At 45.5% G+C, this 25,783-nt stretch overlaps 1 protein-coding gene across 2 annotated transcripts in view; it reads right to left on the bottom strand.

Moving 5' to 3' along the window:
* Positions 1-507: 507 nt before the first annotated feature.
* Positions 508-25,783, bottom strand: part of Rab27a (RAB27A, member RAS oncogene family) — a 56,325-nt gene continuing 31,049 nt past the window's right edge. Inside the window, exons 2-6 of one of the 2 annotated variants that reach the window (XM_050126001.1) lie at positions 24,727-24,901; positions 21,744-21,829; positions 16,700-16,803; positions 10,828-10,951; positions 508-3,091 (exon numbers count right to left, since the gene is read on the bottom strand). In XM_050126001.1, the coding sequence (XP_049981958.1) occupies positions 2,893-3,091; positions 10,828-10,951; positions 16,700-16,803; positions 21,744-21,829; positions 24,727-24,879 (666 nt within the window). In that variant the 5' untranslated portion in view covers positions 24,880-24,901 and the 3' untranslated portion in view covers positions 508-2,892. Of the gene's footprint in view, positions 3,092-10,827; positions 10,952-16,699; positions 16,804-18,817; positions 18,904-21,743; positions 21,830-24,726; positions 24,902-25,783 lie in introns of both variants that reach the window. The other variant, XM_050126010.1, reaches the window with a different exon arrangement.

Raw genomic sequence — 25,783 nt, 5'->3', positions numbered from 1 at the left:
CAGCCCTCCAGAGAGGAGACAGGAAAGAGAGACTGAAAAAAACACGTGTCTGTTTTCTGGGGAACAGTTCCAATACCACTGTGGGCATGGTCTTGAGCATCTCTGGGGGAGGGGGTCATCATTTGGCAGACTTTCTGAGATGCAGTAGGGTTTGAAGAGAGATGGGGGAGGGGACTTGGAGTGGAAACTCCACCAGAACATTCCAGAGTCTTTGGCTCTATGGATGCCAGGGGCTGGTGTGGCTCTAGTCCCAAAGGATCTGATGCCCTTTTTCGGCCTCCAAGGACACTGGACACACCTAGTACACAGACATACATTCAGGCAAACATTCACACACACGAAATAAATGAATAAAATTGTCCCAGAAAACATTTTCAACTATGTTACCAGGATGTTGTTTTGACCAGGCACCTCAATGGGCATCTCATGAACTCTATATTCCTGAATTTGGATTCCTTTTGGCATTACAATTCATAGTCTGAAATGTTCACACAAAAAGAGACTGTACCTTGTTTATTTTTTTATTATTGTTTAATTGGCACAAAGTTCACTGAAGAGCATTTGCTTTTTATACAGATTTCCAAATAGAAAAATACATTAACACAAAAAATATGGCTATTTTATATCAAATTTAAACCATTTTCAAAGAGAATACAGGTTTTTTGGGTTGTTTGTTTGTTTGTTTCCAACAGACAAAGGCAGTTCTTGTGTGGGTGTCTATCACACACAATTAACCCTGTGCCAGGTTTGGAGCCAACAAGACTCGCATCTCACTGTGGATCTACTTCTTGAAAGCAGCATTATGCAAGCACTAATTTTATTTACAACAGAACATTTAGAAGGTGATAAACTCCACTCAAGTCTCAGGGTAACTTTGGAAGGCACTGCTATGTATGGCCTGCCCCTTGAAACACAGGACACAGTTCAGACATAGGCAGAAGCAAAGGCCTTAGTGACAACTTTGCTGTTTCAAAGAATCCTTCATTTCAGTGACAGAAAAAGCTTAGTAGCTGCAGCTGATTTTGCTGGAGAGGGGATCAAGGACAATGACAATAAATGATGGATGTTGAATTTTAAAAAAGCCTTTTAAGGGTTGGTGGGTACGAGGGCTCCACCTTTTTTTGGGTGGGTGGGGTCTTTTTTTTTCCCTCAAAACAGGGTTTCTCAGTGTAACCCTGGCTGTCCTGGAACTAGCTCTAGACCAGGCTGCCCTCAAACTCAGAGAGATCCGCCTGCCTCTGCCCCTAGAGCGCTGGGATTAAAGGCTTGGGCTGCTACTAACTGGGTGATGGCTCCACCTTTAATCCCAGCACTTGGGAGGCAGAGGGGGGCGCGAATCTCTGTGAGTCTGAGGCCAGCCTGAGCTACAAAGGAGTTCCAGGACAGCCAGGGCTATATAGTGAGACTTTGTTACTTGAAAACTACCACACGAACATTTTCCTTTATCTTTGTTTTACTAATTACAACTATTACAAGTTCTGCCAAACAATTAGTGTCAAAAAAAACCCCACAGTTTTTACTTTTTAAAATTATAATTGGTGATTTTCTTTTCCCCTTGAAGTTCTTTGGGAATTTTGGTTTACTTTTTTTTTAAGCCTCTTTAAAAGAATTTTGCTCTGAATGAAATACCTTAGGCCTGAAGAAGTAGATTCTATGAAGAACATATTTTTTGTTTTGTTTTGTTTTGTTTTGTTTCAAGACAGAGTTTCTCTGTGGCCGCCTCTGCCTCCAGAGTGTTGGGATTAAAGGCATGCGCCACCACCGCCTGGCTATGTAGAACATTTTAAACCACCCTTTTTGGGCAAGAAGATACTGAGGCAATAGAGCACAACACAAGGTCTTGGCAAGATACACAAGTACACAAATGCCCACATTCCCAGTGAAAGTACAGGCGACGAAACACTTTTCCTAAACTAGCATACAAACACGACTTTTTAAATACAGACGCTGCTCTCCCTCTAGATAGCAAATAAGCATGTGTTTTAATTAAAAAGAAATACCTTCGATTACACTAATGGGAGAGAAAACAAACTGGGAAGTAGCAATGACACCCAGCCTGAAAGTAAAGTCTGAATAGGCGTCGACAAATGAAACTACAGCCTGAAGATGCCAGACAAAAATATAAATATGAAGAGAAAAGCAAGAAATCGTTTCTTAGCATGCATACAGCAGAAGCACCAGCTATGCTCAGCCGTGGACTGAACCAACAGACCACAAATAAACACCTGAGTCTCCATGACCCTGAAGCCAAGAGCCAGGAAATCTGACTTCACTGGCTTCCATTGCCCACCCCTGTCCTACAAACCCTTCCCACCACCACCACACCTATAGGCAACCCAGTCTACAGATATGGCTGTAATTTTAACTTAAGCCTTCCCTTTGACAAATTGTGTCAAAGACAGTGTGCTGAAAGACATTGGTCCAACGTGTACATAATATTAGCATTCAAGTTCTAGAAGGTCAACTATGGTGTGGATTTTTAAATCTGGATTAGTCTTTCATTGCCCAGAGATCCTAATGCTTCTAAGGAGACTCTAATGAGACTCCAGGTCAATCTGTGCTATGGCAGGTGGCGGTGCCATCAGCATTCTACACAGCAGATGCAACCTTTCATGGCTGCAAACTCCTGAATCCCTGAATGACCTGCCACCATGGGCCTAGGCTTTACAAGGCACTTTTGGCTCTGTGAAATAGTTCTCCCAATTCTTGGATATGTTAAAGCTGCAACAAGTTATAAACGGATGCTGAGTTAATGTCTACTGGAGACAAGGAGAAGCAATTGGCATTCGATACAGTGTTATTCACCGTTGTTCATGGTGCGGGCTGGATCTCTGCGGCACAGCTCACAGGCAGGAGCTCTGGGCCGCTGCTGTGCACACCTGGAGTCTTGTCTCAACAGCCACACAGGCCCTTCTCCTTCTCTGCACTTAGCTGATCTGCAGAAGTGTGGCCGTTGGATCGCACCACGCCTTCTGGAATCCAGGACTTGTCGACACACCGTTCCATCCTTTTCATTATCAGGTCCAGGAGCATCTCAATTGCTTGGTTTATGTTCGTCCCATTGGCAGCACTAGTTTCAAAATAGGGGATTCTGGAAGGACAGGAAAAACTCAGTTGACAATGTGGAAGGGGGGGACAGCGACCTTTGTCTATAATTTTTTTAGCCATTCACAATTTAAAGAATAATTTTAGGATGGATAAATATACACGACAACAGTATGACTTCAACAGGGACCAGAGAGGAGGCAACACTATTCCCATGTTCATAACTCAATGTGGCAAATTACAAGGAAAATGAATTCCAGTCCAGTATGTGTCTTTCTCAAACCAGTTCCTTCATATCTCATTCTTCAAAATGGTATCATTTACCAGAGCCTGCCTAAGACAAACTCCGGCTTAAAGGAATGAGGTCATTGTAAGTAGTTTAAGCAATCAATGCAGGGCCGGGTTTGCACTTCTCTCTCTCTCTCCAACAGTTAAGTCGTCCTGAGGCAGAGCATATGAAAACTGGACTTCTATGAGGAGGGAGGGGGTAGGGTAAGGATGTTGTCTAAGCAACCACTGATATCTGCCCCAGAAAATAGATAGACCCAGTGTTTTTCTAAGAGAAGGCAGAGCCAGGTATAGTGGTGCACACCTGTAATCCTAGCTTGGGAGGTAGAGGCAGGAGGATCACAAGTTCAAGGGCAGCCTCAACACAGTAAATTTGAAGAAAGCCTGGACTGCTTTAGACCCTGTCTCAAAACAAAACAAAACAAAACAACTCAGAAGATATAAGAGGATAGGAGAAGCCGGGGAGGGAGGGAGGCTTCAACTTCTCTAGTGTTAGGAATATAAAAGTCCTTGCACCCACAGATCACTAGGGAAACCATGTTAAGCATGCAGAAGTTTCTTTTCAAAGAAGGTGTATCAACTGTTTACCACCCAGAAGGTCAGGAGTGGATGTTGTTAATGACCTGGTGAATTTTGCTATCTATGGAGCTAGACCTCACCCAAATCCCCCCAGAATGTTTATCCTGTTGGACCCTAGAGTCCAAACACCAAGGAGGAGTTGTCCCCAGAGACCACCCCTCACACCACAGCTGATGTAAAAGCATGAGGATTTTATTAATTCTGTCATGACAGGGTCCCTCAGCATTCGGGAAGCCGAGAGACCTCAAATAGCTAGTACAGGCTACTTTTAAAGGAGAAGGCCACAGAAGCAAGGGGGTTGTTCTTTGACTATTATGACTGGCTTATTCGAAGGGGCTATTACCAATAATTGGCTGGAGAGCTGTTGCCAGATCAGATGAGGTAAGAGGTCATTTTGACCCCATTTCCCAGGGACTGAATCAAAACATACGTGTATGGGTAATTGTTCAGAAACTGAGTTAACATTCTAAAGATTATCTTGCCCCAATTTCTGGAGAACGTACGTGCATGCGTAGCTGTTAGGTCCTTGGTTCCCAGGGGAGGAGGGGGCACTCTGGCACAGAGGCTGAGAGGATTCAGAATTGTCAGAAATGGCTTCAGAATTGTCTTAAAGTTTTACAATCCCAGATTCTCTATCTTTACCTTGTTTCTCAGTCAATAGAACACATCCTTGGGGGAAATGCCACATGTATTTTATAGACCAAGTGACTAGCCAGACCTTCCCTAAGCCCTTAAACTACATCATATATGTATCTCTAGAATCCATCTTCTTGAAAGAAATAACAAGTACTTTGAGTTGAGTGTGATGTAATTATGCCTCCTTGTGCACCAGGGATTGTAAACACCAGGAAACTTTCCCAAATCGTATTGCATTTAAATATGCTTACAGCAAACCATCTGGGGTCAGACTCCAGAAGTTTTAGCCAGCACAGCTTACTAAGTCGAACTGAATTGAGTTCTCCTTTTTTACCTCACCCATTTCCAGGCAGGCTGTGATGCTTGCAGCTCACTCCCCCTACACACACTTCCGGTACTTCCTTGTAATAATCCTTAAAGGGTCATTCAGCTAATAAATGACAGAAGTATAAGTGTGTTCTCCCATATATGTCCTCATATGTCCTATAGCCCCTGTTAGACTAGGAAATGTCTTGTTGGATCTACCACCAAGCAACAGCCATCTAACCTTCTGGTTTTTGAGACACAGTTTAACTAGGTAACTCAAATGGATCTTGAGTTTTCTATGTAGTCTAAGCTAGCCTCAAATTCACAATTCTTCTGGTTCAGCCTATGAACTATTTGGATTGCAAATGTGTACCACAACTCCTGGCTTAATTTTTTATACTTTTAAAAAGACTTTTGTTATTTTTAATTATGTGTGTGTGTGCATATGTGTGTATGCATGTGAGTGCAGGTGCCTACAAGGACAAAGGAAGGTGCTGGATCCCAGGAACTGACATTACAGACAGTTGTGAGCCAACTAGAGACCAAATTCTGTTCCTCTAAGGGCAGTAGATCTTTTAACCAGAGTCGTCTCTCCAGCCCTGGATATTTTATACATTTGGAAAGGCAATTAAAAAAACATCACAGTCAGCCGGGTGGTGGTGGTGCACGCCTTTAATCCCAGCAGTCGGGAGGCAGAGGCAGGCAGATCTTTTTGAGTTCGAGGCCAACCTGGTCTACAAGAGCTAGTTCCAGGACAGGCTCCAAAGCTACAGAGAAACCCTGTCTCGAAAAAAAAAATAATAATAATAAAATAAAACAAAACAAAAGTAAAAAAAAAAATCACAAAGTCTAAGCTTGAGAAAGTGAATATAAAGAGCACAGACCGCCTTGCAGAGGGCCTGGATTCAGTTCCCAGCATCCACATGGTAGCTAAGAACCATACGTAACCCCAGTCTCGGGATCAGACACCTGTTTTCCACAGACATTCTATGCGTGTGGTACTTAGGCAGATATGCAGGCAAACCACTCACAGGCAGACAAAATACAGATAAGCAGTGTTTTGTTTTGTTGAGACAGGATCTCTCTACATAGCCCTGGCTGTCCTGGAATTCGCTACTTTGGCCAGACTCAAAGACCCCCGCCCCCTGCCTCTGCCTCCTAAGTACTGGGATTAAAGGTGGTGTGTGAACTTGGCTGGGCTATGATAGTATGTAGCAAGCTTTCTTGGGTCACCAGCCCCCAAATCATGACACAGAGACTTATTATTAATTAGGAATGTTTTGCCTTAGCTTTGAAGGGGCTAAACTCTCTTCAGTTTTCACAATTGAATATACAGTTCTCTGAGAAGTACAAAACAACCATCTTTTCCAACCAAGGGTCATTTATCTACAAGGTCCCTTACATTCAGGGGAGAGAGAGAGAGAGAGAGAGAGAGAGAGAGAGAGAGAGAGAGAGAGAGAGAGAGAGAGAGAACAAACACGAAGGGCCTAAATCAGCCTCAGTATCTCAAGGACAAACCCAGCAGCCCCTTTCTAGTACAGGTGTGTCCAAAAGTGATAAGACTAAACCTCAGGCAATTAAAAATATGCTAATATAACTGCTGCTTGCTTAACCTTCTATAACTGACCCTGAAACTCCCCTTAGCTATGCTTAAAAGGAGCCTGCCTGTCCCTCTCAGGGTCATCGTCATTTTGTACAGGTGAACAAACTCACATGGTGGTATAATAAACACGCTTTGCTCTTGCATACTATTTGAGTCCGGGGTCCTCCTTCAGGGTTTCCTCAAACCCTACAGCTTAGGCGTGTTTCTAGCTAAGTCTTTTTTTTTTTTTAACGTAAATTAGCCCATTTCTGTCCATCTATGTGCTGCCCCAAGGAGGCTCATTTACCTCATCTCCGTACTATCCGTCCTGCTTTCCTGCATGGCTGGCTGGCTCTCCTTTTCTCTCTGTCTACCAGCCCCAACTATCCCTGCTCGGCCTAACTGTTGACTGATCAGCTTTTTATTAGACCAATCAGATGTCTTAGGTAGGCAAGGTAAAACACCAACACATCTTTTCATAGTTAAGCAAAAGCAACAGAAACAAAAGCAACACATCTTTTACACAGTTAAACAAATTTAGCATAAACAAATGCAACCCATCTTTACATACTTAAACTAATATTCCACAACAGTGGGGCACTCCTTTAATCCCAGCAGGGTGGCAGAGGCAGGTAGATCTCTGGGCATTCAGGGCATGCCTGGTCTTCAGAGTGAGTTCCAGGACACAGCCAAGTCACACAGAGAAACTTGTCTTGAAAACCAACCAAACAAAATAATAATAATAATAATAACGTTAATTAAATAAATAAGGATTCTGGGTTGCGGAGCAAGCACTGTGCTCCCAGCACAGCTCTGGAGGCCTCTCCTTACCTAGGAAGAGGTAATGAGCTCACGAGGCCACGGTGCTAAACTGGAGACAGCACACATAGCAAAAACATTCAGACAGAAGTGTCTTCTCTCAGAATCAGTATTCCTGCTGCACAGGGTGGTATGTGCCTGCAATCCCAGTGTGCCAGAGGCACCATTTCTGCACGTTCAAGAGCTGTTTGGGCTAGAGGGAGTTCCAGGTGCCATCCAGGGCTATGGATCTGGAAGACCCTATCTCAAAAAGCTAGTATGCGAGTATGTGTGTGTGCGCGCGCGTATATGTATATGTATATATATATATATATATATTAAGTATTTTTAAAAAGTTTAGGTATGCCGGGTGGTGGTGACGCACACCTTTAATCCCAGCACTCAAATGAGTGCTGTCTGCAAATGAGACAGTCTCCTGATGGGAAGGAAGCTGCTGTCATTTTGTTTACTTGATGTTTTTATTTTCAAACTGTGATGAGTCGGAAGCAGAGGCAGGCGGATCCCTGTGAGTTCGAGGCCAGCCTGGTGTATAAGAGCTAGTTCCAGGACAGGCTTAATAGCTACAGTGAAACCCTGTTTCGAAAAATAAACAAAAAGTTTAGGTATCTAGGCATCAATTCAAAAGGATCATTACTTTAACCAGAGAAAACTGGCACTACCCATTATGTCCACATGATGGAGCTAAAGCAGCACCTGCCTTGGCGCTGTCTTGCTAGACGGCTGAGAAGAGATGTTAAATGTTTGGAGTTTGTGAAGACACAGACAACTTTTCATGTGCTCATACAAATAGATTCATCACAGTTGGGCATGGTGGAACACACCTTAATGCCAGCACTCAGGAGGTAGAGGCAGGCAGATCTCTGTGAGTTTGAGGCTGGTCTAAAGTAGTGAGTTCCTGGCCAGTCAAGGCTGGCCTCGAACTCACAGAGATCTACCTGCCTCTGCCTCCCGAGTGCTGGGATTAAAGGCGTGCGCCACCACCACCTGATTTGAGAAGAGGTTTTAATTGACGAGGGTAAAGGAAATGGTTGGAGAAGAGAGGAAAGGGATGGAGACAGTCTGTGCTCCTTTAATCACAGGAAATAGTTGGTGGAGGTGATAAGCTACTTTGGCTGCTTTATTCAGAATGGAGGAAACCAAGAATGGAACCAAAGGACAACTGAGTGACACACTGGTGTGCTGTGCAGGTGACTGGCCACAACTGAGTGACACACTGGTGTGCTGTGCAGGTGATTGGCCACAGATCTGAGATGAGGACTCTATACCCCTTGCTGGTTAGCAATGAGGGAAGGTGCCCAAAGTTTCTACAATGAAAGCTCAGTTGGAAATCTTGATTCACGCTGAGAAGTGATGGTGCATGTCTTTAATCCCTATACTCAGGCCAGCCTGGTCTACAGAGCAAGTTCCAGGACAGGATCCAAAGCTATGCAGAGAAACCCTGTCTTAAAAACAACAACAACAACAACAGAAACCTCTTCTCATGGGGGTGAGGTGGGGCTGGGGCATAGCTTAGTGGCAGAATGCTCACCTAGTAAGTGTGAACCTTTGGTGATTCCTAGTAGTACAAAACAACAAAACTCTTAATAAAACAAACAAAAAACTTCTCATTTTAACTCATCTTTGTGGTGTTTTCCATGGCCAGCACATGCTGGACACAGGGAAAGACAGTCCCCACAAAACTCAGAACCCCAGTACAACACGAAATAGATCTCTCTGATGCCAGACAGACTGCAGATTCCTGAGACCCAAAATGGAGTAACGAGAAAGGGGCTGATCCTTCTACTCCGCAGGTGCTTGAGAAATGTTTGTTGAAAGATTATTCTCGTCCGCCCACTTTTTCATTCACATCTCAAAAGCATGGGTGATAACCACTGCCTGTATTGCTTCACAGCTGACTTCCTCCTTATCTCCTTGCAAAACAGCCTCCCTTCAGCGCTGGAGTCTGACTTGTGGGGTTTGCTCCTTCCCCTACCCCACCCCCATTTCCTTTCCACACTATTTGAGTGCCTCTCAGGGGGGAGGTGGGGGATACCGGAACTGCCTGTGAGCTCTGCCAGCCTCTAGCTCAGAATCACCCAAGTAGGCTGGTCGGTCACGATAGCTGCATAAGAAAACCACGTGGCAAGCTGTTAAAGTCACCAGCGCCCAGGCCCCCCCACACGTGGTATGCCGCTGTAGCCAGGCTGAGCATTTCCCAGAATTTGATCTTTGGTTAGGGTGGACCGGGCATGAAACGCTCGGCATCTCACTGCATCTCCTTGCCAGAGTAAGCCAGCAGGGCTGTGGGAATTCCTCAGGTGAAGTGGCACTGCCAGAGGCTTGAAGTCATGCCCCGCCCCACCCTGTGTGTCTTCTCTCCTGTGCCTCTCTTTTCCTTTCCCAGAAATCCAGCTCCTGACCCCCTCACAAATCACTGCCCGCCATCTTACCCCACGTGCAGTTCCTAAGCAGGCCTGGAAGAGTGTAACACCTTTCGGTGCTCAAAAGCCTCCAGCTCCCTGTCTCCTTGGCAGGGTGTCAAAGCCCCCCAGAGTCTGGCTTCTTCCCGCCTGGCCAACTTAACCTTCCATTCCCCCTTCCCCCTCCAGGTCAGTCCCATCCTTTAGTCCTTCCTGAACCTCCATCAGACCACGGAGGAACAGAACCGGCTAGCCCTAGCGGTGATTCTGTCTTTGCTTCCTTTGAGCTGAGCTGGGGTTATAGGCAACCACCAGACACCCAGATTGTGCCATGAGTGACAGGTCCAAACTTTAGTCCTTGTGATTGTGGAGCAAGCATTCTAACTGCTGAGCAATCGCTCCATCCCTGCCTCCTACTTTTTCTACATTTGCATTCTCATAAGTCAGGAGAGGGAAGCCAAGTGGGGCAGTAACTTCTCTGGAGTCCACCCTCCCCTTTCACACGCAAGCCCCGTGATGACCCCGCGAATCTCCTACAAGAGCTGAAAAAGGAAGAGAGTTTCTGACCCGCCACTCAAAAATCAGCCTAAACCAAAGGGCATCTTCACCTCTTCCCCAAAGTCAACGCCTGCTCTGTGATACCCAGTGAAGCCTTTCCAACTGCCAGGACTCTGCAACAAGGTATGTAAAGTGGTTTTGACATTTCCTTGCTGAGCACAGAGGATTTCCTTATTCTAAGAGTCTTCTATTAGCCAGGTGGTGGTGGCAGGGGCAGGGGTGGCTGCTCACACCTTTAATCCCAGCACTCAGGAGGCCTAAGCAGAGGATCTCTGAGGTCAAGGCCAATCTGGTCTACAGAGCAGGTGAGGACAGCCAAGACTGGTACATAAACAAACAAATAGGTAAGTAAGTCAATAGGTAAATACATAAATAAGATTATTCTGTTTGCTTGTTGGACAGAAGGCCCTAAGGCCAGCATATCCGCACTCAAGGCTCTTTTCCTGCAAATTCCAAGGGATTGACAAAGGGAGACCAAGATACCAGAGGACGCCCTACCCCGTGTTTCTTTTATAAGTCCCAGAGACACTACCTCTCAAGGCCCGAAAGTGGAGCAATTTACTTTAAGTTCTCACACTGTCATTTCAGTTGCTCACACGCCGCAGGAATACTCACCCATACTTCTCTGCGAGTTCCCTGGCTTCCTCCTCTTTCACTGCCCGCTGGTCTTCTAGGTCACTCTTATTTCCACACAGCACTATGTCCGGGTTTTCACAGTATGCGTGCATTTGTAGCTGGCCTATGGTACAGGAAAGCTTGTTACACACACGTCGTTATAATGTAAGCATGCGAGCAATAGAAAATACTCGTAAAGGAGCTTCTGGAAACCACAAGTGCATATACAGGGTGAAGAGCCGACAGAATATCTCAAAGCATCAATACTATAATCTTAGCCGGGTGGTGGTGGCGCACACCTTTAATCCCAGCACTTGGGAGGCAGAGGCAGAGCGGATCTCTGTGAGTTCCAGACCAGCCTGGTCTACAAGAGCTAGTTCCAGGACAGGCTCCAAAACCACAGAGAAACCCTGTCTCGAAAAACCAAAAAAAAAAAAAAAAAAAAAAAAAAAAAAAAAATACTATAATCTTTAAGACCGAATGGATTATCATTCCTGTCCTTAATAAACACTCCAGTATGTTTATATCAGAGAGATATGGAAGAATATGGTAACCCTTAAAAGTGTGTGTGTGCACACGCAGGTCATAAAATACCTGTCTTGTGAATAACAGAATCAGAATGCTCAGCCCTAAATGGAATGTCTGTGCCACACCACTCTCCCCAAGGCTCCGGGATGTGTGTGGAAGAGGAGCTGGGAAGATAACAAGAGCTAGCTGGAGGTAGTAGATGACTTCAAGGAAACAGTATTTTCCAGACTCGGCAGGACAGACGTACGTATGAACTCAGATTGGGATGGCACGCACAAGACTGTCAGAAGCCGTTTTCCTCCTAAAAATCATTACAAGAACCATCACCCTGGGGAGTCTGCAGAGAACCCCACTGTTATTCTTTAGATCCCTGCTCGATCCCTGCCCTAGCCACGCCCACTCCCATAACCTCTGACCTGCCCTTCCTCTTTCTGCTTCCTTGGCATGTGCACTTGTTTTCTCTGTCTCTCTCTTCTTTTATCTCTCCCCTCACCTTTTATCTCTTTTCTCTGTCTTTCTTTCTCCTTCTTTCTTCCTTAATAAATACTTATGGCTATTTCCTGTGTTTACATGTCTGTTACCTGCCGCCGCCGTGGGCCAAGGAAGCGTGTGCCCTCCTGTAGCCGCTTTCCCATGGCGGGCTCCGCCAACCCGCCCGGAATGGTTTTTTAAGAATAATACCCACACCCATAATTATGTTAAGAATCATTCTATTGATAGAACCTACCCCACCCAATTAAGCTGTTAATGGAGAGCTATCTGTTAGCAGAACCCGCCTCACACTCCAGCTATCCAGGGAACTAGGTGTGGCAACTCGTGACTCCTTGACCTATATGACCTGACCGAACTTAACCTCCTGGCCTATGTGACCTGGACCATGGGGCGAGATCCCGTGCCCCTGCACCCCAAGCCCCTCATCCAGGGGCTATATAAGCAGCAACCCTGATCCTAATAAACGGAGGCTTTGACAAGAACCCCCGCTTAGCCTCCTTCTTCTTTCCTAGCCCATTTATCTTCTAGATAGTGCCCCTCCGTGACCCTGGAGTAACTGACTGCAGGGTGGGTTACAACCCCTAAACTGAGTAACCCACCCAAGGCAATCTACACAAGACCTACCCAGGCTCACCCCACTCAAAATTCCGCCACGAAGGAGGGGGCTCGAGTCCCACTCCTACCTAGAGAACTGTGGGCACTTGTTTGCTGATGGGAGGGAGAGTTGGTTTTCTCCAACAGAGTGACACCTGGTATATTGACCGCACTCTAGGGCAGGCCCCACACCCAGAATCAGTCAGCCAACACACGGGCTGGTTTTGAAGGGGGTGGTGGAGTGGGAAAGAAAAGGGGAAAAAATGAATTTAGATGGGTAGGGAGGAGGTGGAGAGGGGAATGAATACGATCAAAAGACACTATGAATTCATCAAAGAACAAATTAAAACCTTATAAACAGAAAGGACTTCAAAAGAAAAAGAAAATTGGAAGAATTCTTTTTTTTTTTTTTTGAGCTCTGTAGCTTTGGAGCCTGTCCTGGAACTAGCTCTTGTAGACCAGGCTGGTCTCAAACTCACAGAGATCCACCTGCCTCTGCCTCAGAGTGCTGGGATTAAAGGCGTGCGCCACCACCGCCAAGCAGAACTAGCTGTTTAAGGAGCACTCTGTCCCCTGGGGAGAGCGCCTTGGGAAGGTAGACTGTGCGTGTGCCACCACCGCCCGGCTGGAAGAATTCTTGTAAAGAGTTATTTTTATTTTATGTAAAAGTGTTTACTACCTGTATGTATGTGCACTATAAGCACACAAATACCTGTAGAGGCCAGAAGAGGACACCAGATCCCCGGAGTTGCAAACGGTTGTGAGCCAACACATGGGTCCTCTGCAACACCAGTCAGGACCCTTAAACACTGAGCCATTTCCCTGGCCCTGTGTGTTGCTAATCTTTTGTTTTTTAATTAATAAACATTTACAACTGTTACTTTTTTGGGGGCGTGTGTGTTGTTACTTTTTTTTTTCTTTTTCTGAGGCAAGGTTTCTCTGCATAGCCCTGGCTATCCCGGAACTCTCTTTGTAGACCAGGCTACAGAGATCAACTCACAGAGATCCTCCTGCCTCTGCCTCCTGAGTGCCAAGATTAAAGGCATGCACCCATCTGTTGGCTCACAACCGCTTGCAACTCCAGTTCCCAGGGATCTGGTGCCCTCTACTGGCCTGTACAGGCATTTGTGCGCTTATAGTGCACATACATACAGGCAGGTAAACACTTTTACATAAAATAAAAATAACTCTTTAAAAGAATTCTTCCAATTTTCTTTTGAAGTCCTTTCTGTTTATAAGGTTTTTGATTTGTTCTTTGATGAATTCATAGTGTCTTTTGATCGTATTCATTCCCCTCTCCACCTCCTCTCTACCCACTGCCTCACGTGTTACTAATCTTAAACCCTGTTTGTCACTTTTTAAAAATTTCTTTCAACAGTAGTAATAGTTGTATAGAACTTCTTTTTGTTTTTTGAGACGTCCTTTGTTCCCCAAGCTCACTATATAGCCAAGGATGCCCTTGAAGTTCTGACTGCTCCCACCTCCTGAGTGCTAGAATTATAGGTTTGTAGTGCACAGCAGTTTATAGGGCACCAAGATGGTAACCAAGGCTTCATGTGTCCTAAGCAAACACCCACCAGCCGTACTGGATTTCCAGCCCTAAGAAATATCTTTTTACAATGGAACCTACTGACATGTGAAATGCTTCTCATATTTCTGTGTCATCCTAAGGCAGAACCAAGCTATCTAAAACAATTAAGAAGCTGGGTGTGGTGGTGCATGCCTATAATCCCAGGAAGCTGAGGAAGAAGCTCTGTGAGTTCAGAGATAGCCTGGGCTACAGAGTGAGACCTTGTCTTATACAAACAAAAACTATGGTTCAATAACATAGAGTAAACAGTAAAATGACTGTCACCAAGGCCAAGGGGAAGAAGGGTGCTACAGCCCTAGTCATAATGAAGTGGAGAGATGGCTCAGTGGTTAAGAGCACATGTTGCCCTTCCAGAGGACCTGGGTTCTGTTCCCACCACTCACTCCAGGTGGCTCGGCACCAGCAGCTACACCGGCCTCCCAAGGCACCTGCACTCACATACACCTATCCACAGACACCAGTTTTTAAAAAGTGATAAAAACAAAATCTTTAAAAAGAAGAAAGAAAAAGAGTTCCAGGGTGCTAAGTAGCTCCACCTTCCAAAGGAGAATAAACCCCAACTTCTCTCTCTTCACACTCCAGAACAAAGTTGAAGCAGTAGCTGAACTTTCACAATCACATGCATGACCTCGTGTGTGTGTGTGTGTGTTGTCACTATCTGCTCGGAGCTCAGGAGTGTTGACACTTCAGTTCCTCCTCACAAAGCCAGGTCACACAGGTCTTATCAAGAGAAGGTGAAGGAGGAGGAAGTCTCCCCAAGCGGTCACACAGGCCTGAATTTCAGGACATTGTCTTTTGCCTTCAGGGGACAAGTTAGGTCACAAGACCTGCCCAGGCAAGATCAGACTGTGCCCTGTTTCCTGCAGAAGCTGGGCCTCTTCTGCTCTTCAGGTGTTAATGTGCAGCTCCCACACCCTTTAATGCCCAGACACAACTTCCTTCAGGATTTGCTCCATTGTCTCCTCTCCAGGTCTCTTCTGTGCTCTCTTGGCAGCTCCATTGTCCCCTACCATGGTTATGAGCGTCTCCTAGAGTTGAAGCATGAGTCTGTTTACCTGTTACTGGCTGTGTCCCCCAAGCCCCCTCCCCAGAAGTTATCTGACCTCCTTAGCATGCACAATGACCTCCTCATGCATAAATGATCACAGCAGTTCTTACTTCCCAGCGTCAAGGGAAAGTTAACTGATTCACTGACTCTCTGGGTAAGGTGTGTGGGCTAGTAGCCTCAGCATCCCCTGAGAACTTACTGGAAATGCAAATTCTAGTCCTAGGCAACATCTGACCAGGAACGTGGATGTGGGGGGACCACCCCCCAAGAGACTCAGATGTATACACATGCTCAGTTAATAAACCAAAGCACTTCTAAGACTCTGTAAGTAACAGTTCAGAGTGTCTATGCTGGTGATTCTGAGAGTCTTTCTCTCTCTCCCTTCCTCACTTCCTCCCTCTCCCTCTTTTTCTGGCAGGCGGATTTTCCAGTCAGAGTTTCTCTGTGTAGCCTTGGATGTCCTGAAACTCTCTCTATAGACTAGACTGGCTTGAACTCACAGATATCTTTCTGCCTCTGCCTCCCGAGTGGTGGGATTAAAGGTGTGTGTCACCATGTCCAGCTGATGTTATTGTTCTCATCTCTAAATTTTTTTTTTTTTTTTTTTGCTTTTTCGAGACAGGGTCTCTCTGTAGCTTTGGAGCCTGTCCTGGAACTAGCTCTTGTAGACCAGGCTGGCCTCAAACTCACAGAGATCCGCCTGTCTCTGCCTCCTGAGTGCTGGGATTAAAGGCGTGCACCACCACCACCGCCCAGCTCGTCTCTAAAATTTAGTATGAAAACTATGAAGTCATAAGTAATGAAGTAAATTAATCAGTTATCTGAAATTTTAGGTGTACCTAAACCTTTGTAACCTGAGGTGAGATATGGTAAAGATCGGATATGTGTTAGAACAATAAAATAAAATAGCGGTCATTAATAAGAGAGGAAATAGTCCAGCTAAGATGGTTTTCATGGGAGTTCTTTCTTTCCAGGTTTTTAAAAAATAAATATAACTTAGGACTGGAACAACAGCTCAGTGGTGACAAGCACCTGGTGCTTTTCCAGAGGACCCAGGTTCTAGTCCCAGTACACACAATGGTGGCTCACAACTGTCTGTAATTCCAGTGCCAGGGGATCCGACGCCCACTTCTGGCCTCCACAGACACTGCACATGAGTGTACAGACATGCAAGTAAAACACTCACAAGCATAAAGCTAAAATGTAAATAAATAAGTAAAATAAACAACTCTAGCTGGTCAGAAAGAAGGAAGATGGAGGGCTTCACAACAGAGTGGAAGATAAAGGTAAAAGGAAAAGGGGAAATGCATGAGTTTGGAGGCTTAGACTACCTAAAAGTTTTGTCAGGACTCATCCTGGCTCAGGATGGGGAATGGTTCTAGACGTGACCTGCTCAGTTCCTTAACTCGAGGAAGACAAAAGGTGACCCAATTCCATCAGCTCATCTGACCCCTCCTGAGAAGACAGGGAAGGACCCCCAGCAAAGAGAAGGTAGCTTGAGGGGCGCAGTAGTCTGCAGTGGTAAGTCACAATCTTGGCCCGGAGCTGTTTTCAGCCAGAGACATAAACATAGCTACACTCAGGGAGCAGAGCAGGGCCCGGGAAACCCCAGCACTTACTTATCCAGTTTCGGACATTGAGGAAACTCTGCTCATTTGTCAGGTCGAACAGTAGCAGGAAACCCATAGCATCTCTGAAGAACGCAGTGGTCAAACTACGAAACCTAAGGCATGAAAACAGGCGGTCACTAAGTCATGGCCACACTCCCGAGATGCAAAGCCCCAGTGACACCCTCTGCCTCCAACAGAGATTCATCAACAATTCCCACGCTGTTCTTCCAGAAGGTTGCTTACCACTCCCTGATTTCAATGTGAACAGAACGTGGTATTGAAAACTGAGCCCCATGAACTGGAGAACCGCCGCGTAACCTCGGTCTCAGCCAGGGAATCGTTGGACAACCATGAGTTCGCTGGGCCAAAAGCAACAGTGCTAGCTGGCCATGTGCGTTTTCCTCCTGACCCTACAAGGTAATCCTTGGTCTCATGTTAGGCTCTGTAGAAGTCTCTCCTCTCTGACAACAGTTTCGTTGCCTCTAAGGTGGGTATGTTGCTGAGGCAGACTCAACTCTTTCCAGTTAGTCTACCGCCGAGGCTTTACCTGCTGCCCCTGCTCTTCCTCTAGTTGGTTCCCCCCACTTTGCATAAATACACAGTCTGTCACTAGCAGGCAGGCACCACAGAAGGACATGGTAAACATTAACCAGCTATTAAGAAATGGTAGGTTTTTCTCAATTTTTAAAATACATTTATTTTTATTACATGTAGATTGGTGTTTTGTCTGCATGGATGTCTGTATGAGGGCGTCAGGTCCCTTGGAGAAGGAAGCTACAGACAGTTGTAAGCTTTCATGTGGTGGCTGGGAATTGAACCCGGGTCCTTTGGAAAAGCCATCAGTGCTCTTAATTGCCGAGCCCTCTCTCCAGCCCTTTTCTCAATTATTTTATTCAGCGTTCTTACCAAATGTCTTCATTGCTTACAGATACAAACCAAAATAGCAACAGATGGCATGACATGATGTCTAAGATTTGCCCTCCAGGTAACACGGGAGGGAGAGGAGAGAAGTGATGAGGGGGCCATGTGCAATAAGACTGGCCCCAGCACAGTGATTGTGGACTCTGAGTAAAGTCACAGGGATTCAACTGAACCTCTCCTCTTTTGTGTACACTTGAAAATTTCTATGTTTTTTTTTTTTTTAATCCTTTAAATAGGGCTAGGGAGATGGCTCTGTGGTTAGAATGTTTCCTATACAAGCTGGACAAGCAGATTTGGTTCCCCAGAACCCACATAAATGTCAGGTGGGCATAGCAGACCATAGTGACATAGTGACATAGTTACACAGACCAGTGTGTAACTCCGGCACACAGAAGACAGAGGCAGGATTCTCAACACAAGCTACAGACCAGCTGCTTCTGTGAGCACTGGGTTCCAGTGAGAGATCCTGCCTCAGTGAGTCAGGCAGAGAGCAATCAAAGAAGAGTCCTGATGTCAACCTTGGGCCCCACATCACACATGTGCCTGCATACCACAGGAGAACACATACACACACACAGAGGAAAAATCCTTCAAGATGGGCTGGAGAGATGGCTCAGAGGTTAGGAGCATTGCCTGCTCTTCCAAAGGTCCTGAGTTCAATTCCCAGCAACCACATGGTGGCTCACAACCATCTGTAATGGGGTCTGGCGCCCTCTTCTGGTCTTCAGGCATACACACAGACAGAATATTGTATACATAATAAATAAATAAATTTTTTTTTTTAAAAATCCTTCAAGGGGGCTTTAGCTGCCTGAAAGTAGCCTTGCACCAAGATGTGACATCGTTTATTTTAGTTAAGTAACCTGTGGCCTGATTAAGTCATGCCAACCAGATGTTCCATCGGGCGTCCGTATCAGATAAGAACAAAGCAGGGAGCCTTAGGACTCCCTTACAGGTGAGCAAACAGCTAAAGGCAATGGAGGAAAGCCTAAAATGGGAGAAAAAAGAATGAGTCCCAAATAAGAAAGTTTAATTTTAAGGAGATTCCCATCTCTGTTGATCGCAGAGAAAATGTACCTATCGCTGTCCCCTCAGGCTGCCCGCAGACTGATCTGGCCACCCAGCTCACCAGGTGCAGACGAGCCAATTGACGGCCTTTGCCTGCCCAGGTCAGTGTGGCAAGAGCACTGGGGAGGACATGCTTACCTCTCCTGTCCTGCCGTGTCCCATAACTGCAGGTGGATCCTCTGGCCTCGGCCCACAGCTCCATCTGGTCCATTAGCTCTATACACCTAAAACATCAAAGCAGAGAAAAACCAAGGGAGGTTCTGAGATGGGTGGGCTCTTCTTCACATTCTGTTCAACACGAAACTCCAAAGCATTTACCCTTCTCAAGAGAATTGAGTCCCGAACAGGTTTGTACTTTGTTGCAATAACTGCACTTGGGCAGCGGTACCTCCTACTGAGACATCTACCTAGCTGAAGATGTAGCTCAGTTGGTAGAGCCTTGCCCAGCATCCATAATGTTCTCTAGGTTCCATCCCCGGCACCACAAAACCAGGCATGGTAGCACACGGCTGCAATCCCAGCATTGGGAGGTGAGCAACAGAAGGATAAAAAAAGCCTTCCTCAGCTATATATCAACTTGAATTTGAGAACAGCCAAGAATTTATAAGTCCCTGTCTCCAAAAAAACCATAAATAATAAAAATTTTAAAATAAATTGTTTTATATTAGATTTGTGGGGTGGGGAAGGCAGTTTCAAGGTAGGGTTCTCTGTGTAGCTCAGGCTGTTCTAGAACTTACTCTATAGACCAGGCTGGCATTGAACTCAAGAGATCCTCCTGGGGGGTTGGAGAGATGGCTCAGCAGTTAATAGCACTGGCTGCTCTTCCAGAGGACCCAGGTTCAATTCCCAGCATCCACATGGCAGCTCATAACTGTCTGTAACTTCAGTTCCAGGGAATATGACACCTTCGCATCAAATAAACAAGTAATAATTAAAGAAAAAAGAAATTCTCCTGCCTCTGCCTCCAGAGCTCCATTCTCAGGCCTGTCCCTGGAGAGCCCATCCCCAGGCCTATCCCTGGAGAGCCCATCTCCAGGCTTGTCCCTGGAGAGCCCATCCCCAGGCTTGTCCCTGGAGAGCCCATCCCCAGGCCTGTCCTCAGCAGTCGTCCCCAGAGCTTGCTGTGTGAATAGCAGTCCCTGCAGTTATTTAACAGCAGGGCTACCAAGGGCAGCAACACCAGCTGTGCTAATACATGTCTAATCTCTTTTATTGTCCCCCCTCAAAGAATAAACTTCAAAAAGAAAAAAAGAAGAAGGAAAATGTCCCAGGGAGATTCTTTTTGGGTTTAGTTAGTTGGTTAATTTTTGTTGTTTGGTTTTGTTGGTTTTTTTTCTTTTTCTCCCCAAGTCAAAGTCACCTTGCTCTGTAGCCCAGGCTAACCTGGAACTTACTCTGTAGGCTGGACTGGCCTCAGGTTTGCTGTTGTCCTGCAAGTTAAAATTATCAAACCTAACCATTTATAACTCCTGTTCCAGGGAATGACACCTTCTTCTGCCCTCTGTGGGCTCCAGACACACATGTGGTGCATACATACATATAGACAGACACTCATACCCATAAAAGAAAAATTAAGTAATTCAAAAAACTAAATAAATCAACAAACAAAACTACATGCAAATAAATAGCTGTGATGATTACATCACTTGAATATGTTAGAAAAGTCTACTGAGTTCTATACCTTAAAAAGATGGGTTTTAGCTGGTCACTGGTGGCACATGCCTTTAATCCCAGCACTTGAGAGACAGAGGCAGGTAGATCTCTATGAGTTTGAGGCCAACCTGGTCTACAGAGCAAGTCCCAGAATAGCCAAGGCTATACAGAGAAACCCTGTCTTGAAAAAAAGATGGGGTTTACTTGAGAATTACACATTAATAAATCTACTTTATTTAGACTAAAAGAAAGAGGTGGAGATGCCCTTCAGAGGCAGAACACTCACCCAGCATACGCAAGGTCCTGAGTTCAACCATCAGAAACCCATGCACAAAAGAAGCCAGGTTATAAGGTGAGCAGTAATTAGCAAAAACAGCCACCAACACACAGTCAGCCCTAGGGTGTGACAGCAACTCACCAACACACACAGTCAGCCCTAGGGTGTGACGCCAGCTCACCAAAACACACAGTCAGCCCTAGGGTGTGATGCCAACTCACCAACACACACAGTCAGCCCTAGGGTGTGATGCCAACTCACCAGCACACAGTCAGCCTTAGGGTGTGATGCCAGCTCACCAACACTTATACATGCTTTTGAAACATCACTGGTTGAGACTGCTACTGTGTTATTCAGAACAACACAAGGTAAAAGTCTGCACACAGGGTCAGGGAGCAGGAGAGAGGGAGAGAGAGAGGGAAAGAGGGAGGAAGAAAGAGAAATAGGGAGGAAGGAGAGAGGGAGGGAGAAAAGGGAAGAGAGAGAAATGGAGAGAGAGAGAGAGAGAGAGAGAGAGAGAGAGAGAGAGAGAGAGAGAGAGAGAGAGAGAGANAGCATTGCCTGCTCTTCCAAAGGTCCTGAGTTCAATTCCCAGCAACCACATGGTGGCTCACAACCATCTGTAATGGGGTCTGGCGCCCTCTTCTGGTCTTCAGGCATACACACAGACAGAATATTGTATACATAATAAATAAATAAATTTTTTTTTTTAAAAATCCTTCAAGGGGGCTTTAGCTGCCTGAAAGTAGCCTTGCACCAAGATGTGACATCGTTTATTTTAGTTAAGTAACCTGTGGCCTGATTAAGTCATGCCAACCAGATGTTCCATCGGGCGTCCGTATCAGATAAGAACAAAGCAGGGAGCCTTAGGACTCCCTTACAGGTGAGCAAACAGCTAAAGGCAATGGAGGAAAGCCTAAAATGGGAGAAAAAAGAATGAGTCCCAAATAAGAAAGTTTAATTTTAAGGAGATTCCCATCTCTGTTGATCGCAGAGAAAATGTACCTATCGCTGTCCCCTCAGGCTGCCCGCAGACTGATCTGGCCACCCAGCTCACCAGGTGCAGACGAGCCAATTGACGGCCTTTGCCTGCCCAGGTCAGTGTGGCAAGAGCACTGGGGAGGACATGCTTACCTCTCCTGTCCTGCCGTGTCCCATAACTGCAGGTGGATCCTCTGGCCTCGGCCCACAGCTCCATCTGGTCCATTAGCTCTATACACCTAAAACATCAAAGCAGAGAAAAACCAAGGGAGGTTCTGAGATGGGTGGGCTCTTCTTCACATTCTGTTCAACACGAAACTCCAAAGCATTTACCCTTCTCAAGAGAATTGAGTCCCGAACAGGTTTGTACTTTGTTGCAATAACTGCACTTGGGCAGCGGTACCTCCTACTGAGACATCTACCTAGCTGAAGATGTAGCTCAGTTGGTAGAGCCTTGCCCAGCATCCATAATGTTCTCTAGGTTCCATCCCCGGCACCACAAAACCAGGCATGGTAGCACACGGCTGCAATCCCAGCATTGGGAGGTGAGCAACAGAAGGATAAAAAAAGCCTTCCTCAGCTATATATCAACTTGAATTTGAGAACAGCCAAGAATTTATAAGTCCCTGTCTCCAAAAAAACCATAAATAATAAAAATTTTAAAATAAATTGTTTTATATTAGATTTGTGGGGTGGGGAAGGCAGTTTCAAGGTAGGGTTCTCTGTGTAGCTCAGGCTGTTCTAGAACTTACTCTATAGACCAGGCTGGCATTGAACTCAAGAGATCCTCCTGGGGGGTTGGAGAGATGGCTCAGCAGTTAATAGCACTGGCTGCTCTTCCAGAGGACCCAGGTTCAATTCCCAGCATCCACATGGCAGCTCATAACTGTCTGTAACTTCAGTTCCAGGGAATATGACACCTTCGCATCAAATAAACAAGTAATAATTAAAGAAAAAAGAAATTCTCCTGCCTCTGCCTCCAGAGCTCCATTCTCAGGCCTGTCCCTGGAGAGCCCATCCCCAGGCCTATCCCTGGAGAGCCCATCTCCAGGCTTGTCCCTGGAGAGCCCATCCCCAGGCTTGTCCCTGGAGAGCCCATCCCCAGGCCTGTCCTCAGCAGTCGTCCCCAGAGCTTGCTGTGTGAATAGCAGTCCCTGCAGTTATTTAACAGCAGGGCTACCAAGGGCAGCAACACCAGCTGTGCTAATACATGTCTAATCTCTTTTATTGTCCCCCCTCAAAGAATAAACTTCAAAAAGAAAAAAAGAAGAAGGAAAATGTCCCAGGGAGATTCTTTTTGGGTTTAGTTAGTTGGTTAATTTTTGTTGTTTGGTTTTGTTGGTTTTTTTTCTTTTTCTCCCCAAGTCAAAGTCACCTTGCTCTGTAGCCCAGGCTAACCTGGAACTTACTCTGTAGGCTGGACTGGCCTCAGGTTTGCTGTTGTCCTGCAAGTTAAAATTATCAAACCTAACCATTTATAACTCCTGTTCCAGGGAATGACACCTTCTTCTGCCCTCTGTGGGCTCCAGACACACATGTGGTGCATACATACATATAGACAGACACTCATACCCATAAAAGAAAAATTAAGTAATTCAAAAAACTAAATAAATCAACAAACAAAACTACATGCAAATAAATAGCTGTGATGATTACATCACTTGAATATGTTAGAAAAGTCTACTGAGTTCTATACCTTAAAAAGATGGGTTTTAGCTGGTCACTGGTGGCACATGCCTTTAATCCCAGCACTTGAGAGACAGAGGCAGGTAGATCTCTATGAGTTTGAGGCCAACCTGGTCTACAGAGCAAGTCCCAGAATAGCCAAGGCTATACAGAGAAACCCTGTCTTGAAAAAAAGATGGGGTTTACTTGAGAATTACACATTAATAAATCTACTTTATTTAGACTAAAAGAAAGAGGTGGAGATGCCCTTCAGAGGCAGAACACTCACCCAGCATACGCAAGGTCCTGAGTTCAACCATCAGAAACCCATGCACAAAAGAAGCCAGGTTATAAGGTGAGCAGTAATTAGCAAAAACAGCCACCAACACACAGTCAGCCCTAGGGTGTGACAGCAACTCACCAACACACACAGTCAGCCCTAGGGTGTGACGCCAGCTCACCAAAACACACAGTCAGCCCTAGGGTGTGATGCCAACTCACCAACACACACAGTCAGCCCTAGGGTGTGATGCCAACTCACCAGCACACAGTCAGCCTTAGGGTGTGATGCCAGCTCACCAACACTTATACATGCTTTTGAAACATCACTGGTTGAGACTGCTACTGTGTTATTCAGAACAACACAAGGTAAAAGTCTGCACACAGGGTCAGGGAGCAGGAGAGAGGGAGAGAGAGAGGGAAAGAGGGAGGAAGAAAGAGAAATAGGGAGGAAGGAGAGAGGGAGGGAGAAAAGGGGAGAGAGAGAGAGAGAGAGAGAGAGAGAGAGAGAGAGAGAGAGAGAGAGAGAGAGAGAGAGAGAGAGAGAGAGAGAACAAACATACACTCACAGGGACACACATCAGACATATGATTAAAAATAAGTATTTTTTAAAAGGAAAAAAAGTAATATGCACTTTAATTGTGTCCAAAGGGTTTTTTTTTCTTTGGTTGGATTTTGGTTTTTCAAGACTCTGGGTCTCTTCAGAACGTATAAATCCTTCACCTTTTAGGTTTTGTTTTGATTTTTTTGAGACAGGGTTTCTCTGTGTACCTTTGAAGATTGTCCTGGTACTAGCTCTGTAGACCACACTGGCCTCTAATTCACAGAGATCTGCCTGCCTCTGCCTCCTAAATGTTGGAATAAAGGTGTGCGCCACCCTGGCTCATGTTCAGAGGGTTTTATAGGAAGAGTCCTGAAGATTCCTAGCTACTTTCCATGGACTGAGTACAACAACACCCTTTCTCTTTGTTTGTTTGCTTGCTTTGTAGACCTTACTGCTTTCAAACTCACAGAGATCTTCGCATCTCTAACTCAAGAGTGCCAGAATAAAGGTGTGCACCGCCACACCCAGCCACATGTTCCTGTGCTAATTTTAGGCCCAACTTTTGGCTTAAGTACTACAAAGCAAACAAGGTAGATCTGTTAATGTGTTGACACAGATTAGATTCTTGTGAAGGATGTAGAACTTACCACTCTCTTTTCCCTGAAGTCAATGCCCACTGTGGTGATGAATTTGGAGTTGAATTTCCCATCTGTATACTGGTACAGCACACTGGTCTTCCCCACTCCAGAATCTCCCAAGGCTAAAAACTTGATAAGGTAATCATAATCCCCATCCGCCATGATGAAGGTCTCTGGGCTTCACCTGTAAGACACAAATCAATGGAGTTAGCAATGTCCACCCAAAACACTAGAGTCAGGGCTGGTGGGATGGCTCCGTGGATGAAGACTTGCTGCACAAGGTTGATGACCTGAGTTATCCCTGGAACCCACTTAAAGACAGGACAGAATCAAATCCACAGGGCTGTCTTCTGACCGACACATGCATGTCATGGCATGTGTGTGTGCATCACACACACTAATTTTTTTACACACTAATTTTTTTTAGTGATTTATTTTCATTTTATGTGCATTGCTGTTTTGCCTGCACATATGTCTTTGTGATGGCATTGAATTCCCTGGAACTGGAGTTACACATAGTTGTGAGCTGCCATGTGGGTGCTGAGAATTGAACCTGGGTCCTCTGGAAGAGCAGACAATGCTCTTAACCCCCAGCCACCTCTCCAGCCCACACATTAATTTTTTTTAATTAAAAAAGAAAATATATTAGAATTTTCCATTATTAACGTGACACTATTCTGTCCAATAAGTACTTCTGTTTGTTTGCTTGCTTTGTTTGGGAATTTGTCTGTCTGTCAGGGACTTTGTTTACCTATTTTTGAGGCAAGGTCTCAGGTAGCTCAGGTTTCCCTAGCCCTCCTGATCTTGCAGCCTCCATCTCCCAAGTGCTTGGATTTATAGACTGTATGGACCACTGTGCCTGACTCTCACAGTGCTTCTATGTGGCATCCCCGTGCGGGAGTCTGTGAGGGAGAGTAGTGCAGGGCTCACTGCCCCTGAGAACCTAGTAACTTCTGGGTAAAATGCTGTAGGAATAGTAAATAACAACAGTTATATACTATTATATATATATATAACAGTTTAGGATTTTTAGGTGTTTTGTTTTTTTTTTTTTTTTTGGTTTTTT

This window comes from Alexandromys fortis, unplaced genomic scaffold (genome assembly GCF_014885135.2).
Source record: "Alexandromys fortis isolate MF-2015 unplaced genomic scaffold, M_Fortis_MF-2015_v1.1 scaffold_22, whole genome shotgun sequence".
NCBI classification, from domain to species: domain Eukaryota; kingdom Metazoa; phylum Chordata; class Mammalia; order Rodentia; family Cricetidae; genus Alexandromys; species Alexandromys fortis.
This window is presented reverse-complemented; position numbering and strand designations above follow the sequence as displayed.